At 45.1% G+C, this 8,973-nt stretch overlaps 2 protein-coding genes across 2 annotated transcripts in view; both read right to left on the bottom strand.

The window, feature by feature from the left end:
- Positions 1-1,001, bottom strand: part of GRPEL2 (GrpE like 2, mitochondrial) — a 7,572-nt gene extending 6,571 nt beyond the window's left edge. The window contains exon 1 of the mRNA XM_007447493.1: positions 913-1,001. Coding sequence (XP_007447555.1) covers positions 913-989 — 77 coding nt within the window. The 5' untranslated portion in view covers positions 990-1,001. The remainder of the gene's footprint in view (positions 1-912) is intronic.
- A 4,202-nt stretch (positions 1,002-5,203) lies between these two features.
- The window catches only part of AFAP1L1 (actin filament associated protein 1 like 1), a 71,839-nt gene continuing 68,069 nt past the window's right edge, over positions 5,204-8,973 (bottom strand). Inside the window, exons 18-19 of the mRNA XM_007447492.1 lie at positions 7,531-7,659; positions 5,204-5,541 (exon numbers count right to left, since the gene is read on the bottom strand). Coding sequence (XP_007447554.1) covers positions 5,518-5,541; positions 7,531-7,659 — 153 coding nt within the window. The 3' untranslated portion in view covers positions 5,204-5,517. The remainder of the gene's footprint in view (positions 5,542-7,530; positions 7,660-8,973) is intronic.

Raw genomic sequence — 8,973 nt, 5'->3', positions numbered from 1 at the left:
CCTTCCCTACACCACAAACTGTCAAAAAGACTAGGAAAGAAAAAAAAAAGCTTGAAACCTGGAATTCAACCTCTCACCCGAGTGCTGGGTCAGGTATGTTAAAAAGGTGACAGATAGTTACGCAAAATTTCTGGATTTCACCGTAATTTAATTTACTTTTCAGAGATCCAACCTGACCCATCCCCCTACTCAGCAATTTTTATTCTTTCCGATAAATAAACTGTCAACGGGGAATAGTCCCTGAGAATAAGTAACATTGGTCACTAATTTTAAAGGGCCGATTCTACAGCCCTGACTGGTTTCCGGTCTGGGTTCCACCACTTCACGAGTATTTAAGTTTGGAGACGTTACTCAACTTTTCTAAACCTCAGTTTCCTCAATTAAACGGAAGAATAAAAAGAACTACCCATAGTTCTGCAATTGGCATGATAAATGATCAGTAAAAGTCGCAACTGATGGATAAAAGTAGCAACCGGAACTTCCAACTCCCGAAGGCAGGTGGAAGGGCCGTTTGTAAAGACCAAGTCCAACGGTCTCCTTTTACCGATAGGTAAAGTGAAGCTCAGATACGATCACACAGGGTGTTGGGAGAGAATCCCAAATTACCCGCAGACACCAAAGCAGTCGAGAAGGGGATGGGAAGGGTACATCCCCAATTCAATCGACGCTCCGGCTGAATAACAGTTCTCACCTCCGAGGGCGTGACCTCGGATCTTTCCACCTTCCTCGGCCCGGCAAGGAGGCAAGGCTGTAGACCTCAGTTTCCCTCTCTGTAAGATGGGGCCGTGAGCGCCCAGTCGTAGCGGTCGAGAGGCTTGGTAGGTCCTCTCGCCCTCCAGCCTAAAATCGCCCCTCCGGATCGCTTCTCCTGCATCGTCCTCGCGTCCCGGATCCCCGGCCTGCCTCGCTTACCTGCCATCTGACGCGCCACTCGAGGCCAGGAGGGGCTGCATCCGCCGCCGGACCGCCCACAGGAACCTCACGGCCATGTTCCCCACCTCGGCTGACTGAGGCTGCGCACGCGCACTTGCCCCCAAGTGACGAGCTACGCTCGCTTCAAAAACCACGCTTCCCGGCAGCCTTCGCGGGAAGGCTTTCTCTCTCAGGGCCCCGGATGGGAACGCTGTTAGTCGGGTTGTCCCTACGCCGTTTCCTACCCGGTCTTCAGACTAAACGCAACCCTTCCGGCCCCCTGAGTATTCGGCGAGTAGGTTGGTTTCCTGTCGCAAGGGCGTGGGCTCCGTGCTACGCGCGGAATTCGCGGCCACCAAAGGGAATAACAGCTGTACCCTCAAGGAGTTTACATGAAGTTATGCACAACAAACAATTGCTAACGCCCTATAAAGTCAAAATATGACCGGTGTTTAAAGGTGAGGGGCTTGGTGCTGCGGAAGCCTAGAGTACGATATGGCCGAGTGTGGGGCGTTTTCCCAGAGGAAATAACTTTTGAACTGAAAGCGGAATAATGAGTAGATGAAAAGAAGAGGCAGCTGGTTCAGGTAGAGGGAAACAGCATCTGCAAAGTCAGGAGGGGTATTGCGAGTAAGGCTCTTAAGTACTTGAGGAAGCGGGGGAGCAACACAAGACGGTGGTTAGGCAGGGCCAGAGCACTTGAGGAATTAAAAAAGTCGAAGCCTGACTCTCATCTCCCATCACTCTTCCCTGCTTTTTTTTCTCCAGTTCCCCCTTTCCCCCCGACTTACTGTGTCTTAAAATGTGTATTTTCTCATTTCCCCTCACTAACGTGTCAGTTGCATTAGGGCAGAGATTTTTTTTTGTCTGTTCATACTTAATGAACAGAGTGGAACAGTGCCCTAATGTAGGTCAAGTTTTTTTTTTTTTTGGTCTAATGAACTTGAGTTTTACTCTGATTGCAAGGGGAACATGTTACGATGCCTTTACGTGTTTAATGGGTCACTGACTGCTGTGAGGAGGAGATTGGGTCCAAGAGGTGGGGAGACAAGCTGTTGGGACTGGTGCGTGCACAGAAGGGTTGTATTCTGTCCTGGGGTCTCCTCACAGGAGAGACCTTTGTAACTACTTTATCTAAGGTCGCTACTGTTTTAGTTATCTCCAGCACTTTTGCTGGATTTTGTTCCTTTTCTCAACTAGGGTATGAGTTTCATGAGAGTTTCTGTGTTGTTCACAGCACTGATTTCTGACATCGAGTACTGTAGGTGCACATAGTAGATGTTCCAGCATTTGTTGAATGAATTAATGAAGTTGGATGGTGCCAGTGGAGATAGGAAGAAGTGGATGAATTTTAGAGAGATTTAGTATGGAAAACTGACAGGTTGTGAGAACGGACTGGTGATTGGGGTTGAGGGCACTGGGAGTTGCCAGACTAGTCACTGAATAGTCCTTAAGGTCAAAAAAAATCTTTTCAGGGGATGGGAAGTGTGCCTTCAACATTCTGAATCTTCACCACAGGATGGCTTACTTGTACGGTAGCTATTTGGGTCATATTTTTTCTCTGCCTGTCCGTGAGTTCCATAAGGACAAAGCTAGCGTCTTCTGCATCCTTATATTCTATCCAGGGCCTAGCTCAAATGTGTTGTAACCAGCAACGTTCTGTTTCCTTTTGGCCCCAGGAAAAGAACAGCATGGTTTAAGGAGGGATTATGATCCTCTTTAACATATGAGAAAACTAAGGCTCAGAGAGGTTGGTGAACCTGCTCAAAGACCCCCACTGAGGATCCAGTGATACTAGAAATCTGATAGTCCAAACACTTTGCAGTGTTGGGGAGGAGGGAACTTCAAGTCCACTTTAGAACCATGACCCTACACTTTGAAAAAACAACCAAACCAGAACTGGCATCCATGTTTTAGCCATTTTGTTGACACTTCTCTTAGCTAAGTTACACCAAATGTGCTGCACCCACTTATTCATCTATTAAGTGTCTGTGTGCTTCTGAATACTGCAGTGCAAGAGGAGGGGGAGACATGAGTGAAATAGAGCCTTGGAACTAAGAGGAAGGGAGTTCTAGGGTCAGACTTCATGTATTCAGGTGCCAGCTCTCCCACTTCCTAATTGTGGGCTTTAGCAAGTTACCTAACCTCTCTGGGCTTCCATTTCCTGAACTATGAAAACTGGGTTAATAGAACCTATCTCACAGGGTTTTAGTAAAGATTAAAGGGATAATACCTAGAAAAGTAATTAGTTAGCACCAGGATCGGCTACATAAAAGGCAAAAGGAGGGGCTTCCCTGGTGGCGCAGTGGTTGAGAGTCCGCCTGCCAATGCAGGGGACGCGGGTTCGTGCCCCGGTCTGGGAGGATCCCACATGCCGTGGAGCGGCTGGGCCCGTGAGCCATGACTGCTGAGCCTGCGTGTCCGGAGCCTGTGCTCCTTAACAGGAGAGGCCACAACAGTGAGAGGCCCACGTACCGCAAAAAAAAAAAAAAGGCAAAAGGAAAGTGTGGAGCCCGTCGTTCGAAATTACTGAGAGAGTAACAGCAGAGCAATAAACCAAGCACAGGGCCCTGCTAGGTGTGGGGTTGACTGCACAGGTTGTATGCCTGTGTAGCCAGTCATGGCTAACAGTGTCTGATGTGTGGTGAGTGCTCAATAAATGTTAATTATTAATTTCCTAGGGTACCCCCTCTCAAAGAGCCAAGATCTGTTGATGGCAAAAGACACTTAACCTCAAAATAACTGCATATGAAAGAATGTGACACACACTGCGGACACAGTTGGATTGTTGGGTGCCGTTCCAGACCCACATTTTAAAAAAGAACACTGACAATTCAGATTATGTGAACTCCTTTGTTACTGAAGACACTCAGGTGGAATCTGGATGAAAGCTGTTAGTTATAGATTGGTTGCCTTTTAGGTTTTGGTGGTCGTAATAACCACATGAAAGTCATTTCTTCTTCAGTGGAAAGGACACAGGATTTTGAGTCAGGCGTTTCTTACCTAGCTAATAAGAAGAACCACCATGGCTGAACATTTCCTATTTCTTGGATGCTGTACAAGATGTTTCCTGTGTATTAACTCATTGAATTCCCCCAGTAGTCTTGGGAGGAAAGTATAGTTGTTAACCTGGTTTTCCCCCAGTATTCTCGGGAGAAGAGTACAATTGTTAACATGGTTTTCACAGGTAAGGAAAACAATCAGAGAGGTCAAAGTCACAGCTGGTAAGTGGCAGAGGCAGGGCTCAAGCAGCCTTGTCTGGATCCAGGCTCATTAGCCCTAAGTCTTAAGTTCTGCCTCTGGGCAGCCAGGTGCTTTTGGTCAGGTTATTTTACTTGCTTTGGTCTCTAGCTACCTCAGAGGGTGATAAAGTTTGGGTGAGGCTCAAGTATGTAAAGTCTTAGTTAAGAAAAGTGTGTGTAGCCTCTAGCAAAGTGTCCAGAGGTTATTCTGGGATTTCTCTTCTTTCCCCTTGAGCTAACCCCTAAGCTTATACAGTTAAATGGTTTTATCTTTATTGGAGGGAAAGGTGGTAAAGACCTATAAAGTGCCTACAGTGTTGAGAAAGTAGTGAGTGGCGCAGTTAGGAGACTGCCTGGGACTTGTCTTTGCTCCCCTATAAAAATATCAAGTGTCTGTAAAAAGTTTAGCACCCCTGTGGCAGAAATGAGCCACCATCCTCTTGGTTCTCCATGATAGTTTTACTTGATAGCAGGTATGAAAGGGCAGACTGGTGGGCCTCCAAGTGCAAGGTAAGGTTAAAGACAAGGAGTGTCACCTGGATTTCTAGCCATAGCTCCCAGAGCCTGAGTGCCATATAAATTAGGTAGGGGACTTGATTGACAGCAAATGACCCCATCCTACAATGCCTGCAACATCCTGTGGACATTAGAAATCCATGCTCTTGTCACTGAGTAGCACTGTGAGCTTAAAGTATGTCAGCTGCTGAACCCCTCTTTGCCAGATCTCTGATTTGTAAACACTCAAATCAGGGATTCTGGATTCTGCATCATGAGGATTCTATAATCATGAGGAATGACTGTAGAATTTACGTGATCTCTGTAGTTTTTGTTCACTTCATGCAAGTTAGGGATAACTATTGATTTTTCAGCCTATTTATCTTGCCCAGAGGTTGTCAGTAATGCCCAGTATGAATCCATTTGGCACAAGCAGGATCAGCTGATCAAGCCCTGTCCCTTTGTACTGTACCACCGATGCCTCAGCACTGCCTTCCTTTTTCCTAAGGACTGGGAATGGGATGCTGAGAATGGGATGAAATGGCTTATTCACATGTACTTTCATTTCTCCTTTAGAAGGGAAGGCAAAGACATTTAACAAAACCTTTACGACTGTGCAGATTTCTGTCTCCCTCCACCCCCATTTCCACCCTCTGTAAAGTTATAAGGATGCCCTCCATTTCCCTCTTCTCTCCTCCTCCTTCCCTCCCCATGTCCCCTATAATCATGCAGACAATAAAGGCTGGTCTTTGGGTGCCCCAGAGAGTGTGGGCTACTTCCAGTCTTCTGATGTCTCCTTGTGAAAAAAGCATTTCTGCCTTGGATGGACAAGGTGTTATCTCCTTTGGATGAAATCCTCATCCTCTTTCTAGGTCTTCTTCATTTCCCATTCCTGAAGTATGGAAAGACGGAAGTATCAGTTTGTTAAATATTCTAGTGTAACCTGCAGGATAAAAACATACCACTACACCTAATTATATAAAGATCTCCATGGCCAGATCACAGAGTCATGGGTGCTAGTCCCACTCTCTTTCTTTAGCCTTGGGTAAGTCATTTCTCCATGCTGGGTCTCATCTCTAAGGGGGTTCAAACACTACAGTTTGTCTTTCTCAGACAAGGAAACGGGGGCCCAGAAGAAGCTGGGGAGTGGGGACTGCATCAGTGCTTTTCCACAGCACCTTGGTTGGGGTAGGAGGCTGATGGGAGACAGGCCAAAGCAGCTTGGTAAGGAAGGGTGAGGGCAGGCAACCCACAGGGCTCTGTTCGTTCTCCCAGGGCTGTCTAGGAGTTCACCTGATATGAATACTGAAGTCGGGGCCAGCAGTGAATGGCTTTTTACCTATAAAAAATCCATGGCATTTCCAGCCAGCCCTGGGGGGGATGGGGTGAACCAGGGCAGAAGATGGTGGTTAGAAAATTCTTGGTGGGAGGATTCTCCATTCCCAACCTGTCCCTCTCACGTCTTCACCACCTTGACTGCAGTTGCTCAGGGCACTGACCTAGGGGTCATCCTTGATTTCTTTCTTTTCCTCATCCTCCACATCCTCATCAGCAAATCCTTCTGCTCTCCCTCCAAAGCCAGCTAGTTACTATCACCTCCACTAAACCTTTCTAATCTCTCATCAAGATTACTTCTTCTAACTGATCTTTCTTACCCCCTCATCCATTCTCAACACAGTAGTCAGAATGATCTTTTAAAAATGTAATTCATATCTAAAAATTCCTTGGTCGGAATTTGCCAGTGACTTTCCATTATGTTAGAACAAAATCCAAAGTTCTTCCAATGGCCTACAAGGATCAAGGAGAAGCAAACTATGGCTCATGGGCCAAATCTGGCTCACTACATGTTTCTGTATGACCCACAAGCTATGACTTTTCAGATTTTAAATGTTTTTTTTTTAAAAAGAATAGTTTTTTATGACACCTGAAATTTATATGAAATTCAAATCTCAGTGTCCATGAACAAAGTTTTATTGGGACACAGCCGTGTTAATCATTCATTTACATATTGTCTGTGGCTACTTTCCTGCTATGATGGCAGAGGTGACTTGTGAAAGAGACCATGTGTCCACAAAGCTGCAAATATTTACTGCCTGGCCCTTTCCAGAAAAAGTTTGCTGATGTCTGATCTAGATGATCTGGCCTTCGGCTGGTTACTTCTCTAATCTCATGTCCTAATGCTCAGGTATTTGTTTTTCAGGCCTACACTTTCTTATCTGTAGTTCTGAAATCCAGAGAGCTCTGAAACCAAAACATTTTTAAAGTGTTTTGGCACAAACTCATTTAGTGGCAAAACCTGACCTGAACTGTTATGAGGCTGTTTGTAACCTATTTATTCAATGTGATGTGAATATTCATGTGTCTTGCTATAGAATTATCAACGTGTTTGCTTACAGAGTACCTCCTGAGAACTTGGGGTTTTTCATCATATATAGTATATGTACCATATTACCTTTCTAAAATTCAAGAAGTTCTGAAACACAAGTTTCAGAGATAGTACTGTGGACCAGTATCATGGAGTGAGCTATGGACTTGGAAGAGATGGATTTGCATCCCAGCTCTCTCATTGATGCCCTGCATAACCTTGGGCAAGTCCCTTCACTTAGTTTCCTCACCTACGAAATGGGGCCTTTCATGTCTCAAAACATATTGTAGGCTCAGAAACCAAAGCTTGTTAGAACTATGTGTTAAGAAAGAATAAGTAGGTTCTGAAGGAGATTTGAAGGTCTTGCCCTCTGAGCAAAGTTCATGAGTTTTACTGCATGGATATATTGGCAGTTCTCTGCCTTTCTCACTAGCTGACTTTTTGGTTCTTGGTGGGGTTCCATAGAAAGGAAGCTTCCAGATCTCTGAATTCTGATTAGCTGATCTATGGCCGTACCTTGGCTTTTTGTAGCACTCTTCCTTGGTTGGAGGTTACGATGGATGGGCTCCTCTTCCGCAGCTCAGAAACACAATTGACAGGGAGAGGTTGCTCTGGGGCATTGTTCTGGGGTTTATTTGCAGTTTCCTGTTGATGACAAGAAATAGTTACATAGGTGAGGTCTAGTGCTCGCTACTTACACCCAGCCTGCCAAGAAGGCACTGTGCAAACATGTCAGCATCAAACAGGGTGAGGGGTAAAAGATACTTGAGGGCCTTGGAATAAAGATAATGACTAAAATTACTAAAATTAAAATTACCGAACCCTCACTATGGACCAGGTTAGCTCATCTAGCCTTTTCAATCCTATAAAGCAGGTACTATTATTATGTTGTCCCATTTTACAGATAAGGAAAATGAGAAGGTCAAGTCACTGCTCAAGGCCATAAGGCTGGTGAGTGAGACAGTTGGGATTCAAATCCCACAGTCCTGTCTCAACCTCTCTCCTGTATTCCTTCAGATTTTTCACACTGCCTTTACTCATATTTTCCAGCTGATTGCTTAGTACCTTGCTGGATGTAGTTCCTTGAGTGTGACATACTAATGGCTAAGCCTGTAGGGAATTTAGAGAAGACTCTCTGTCTCCAAAGGCCATCACAAGGATCAAAAGTGGAGAAAAAAGCCCTGTGGAATGTGAACATCAGGGCATGCTGATGGGAGGAAGCAGCTGGGATGAGGGAACCACTTCTACTCCTCCACCAGCCCTCTGTGACACTGGGAAGTTGTTTGGTCCCTATAGCCCCCAAGCCCTTCTTCTGTAAATGAGGTTGGAAATGCCCCTGGGAGTAGAAGTGTAGGAGTGGAAGAAACTGCTCTGGCTTTAGAGTCATGAGGTGTGGCCTGACCTAGGACAGCAATAGGAATACTGTTCCCAATGACAACTCACACTTATCAGACCAGTTATTTCATCTCTCTGAGCCTCCATTTCCTTGTGTAAAAGCAGGTATAACATTTATTCATTTGACAAACATTTATTGCACTTCTACTATTTTTCAGATTCTGAAGGACTAGAGCTATAATAAACAAAACAGACATAGTCCAGTTCTTAATAAAAATACAATCTAGTAGGGGAGACAGAATGTAAGGACATGAATATACTATGTATACATGTTTACATATACATATATTCACACACAAATTGTGGTTAAGTGCTATGAGGCAGAATAACAGATGAGACTGTTAGGTTAGACCAGTGGTTCCCAAATGGGGGCAATTTTGTCCTCCCAGGGGACATTTGGCAATTTCTGGAGACATTTGTGGTACTCATAACTGGGCATGGAGCTACTGGCATCAAGTGGGTAGAGGCTAGGGATGCTACTAAATATCTTACAATGCACATGACAGTCCTACAAAAAATTATTGGCAGTAGTGCTGAGGTTGAGACACTGATACAGACTGAGAT

This window comes from Lipotes vexillifer, unplaced genomic scaffold, assembly GCF_000442215.2.
Source record: "Lipotes vexillifer unplaced genomic scaffold, Lipotes_vexillifer_v1.1 scaffold1009, whole genome shotgun sequence".
NCBI lineage: Eukaryota > Metazoa > Chordata > Mammalia > Artiodactyla > Lipotidae > Lipotes > Lipotes vexillifer.
Note: the sequence above shows the minus strand (reverse complement) of the source record. Positions and strands in the feature narration are given on the sequence as shown.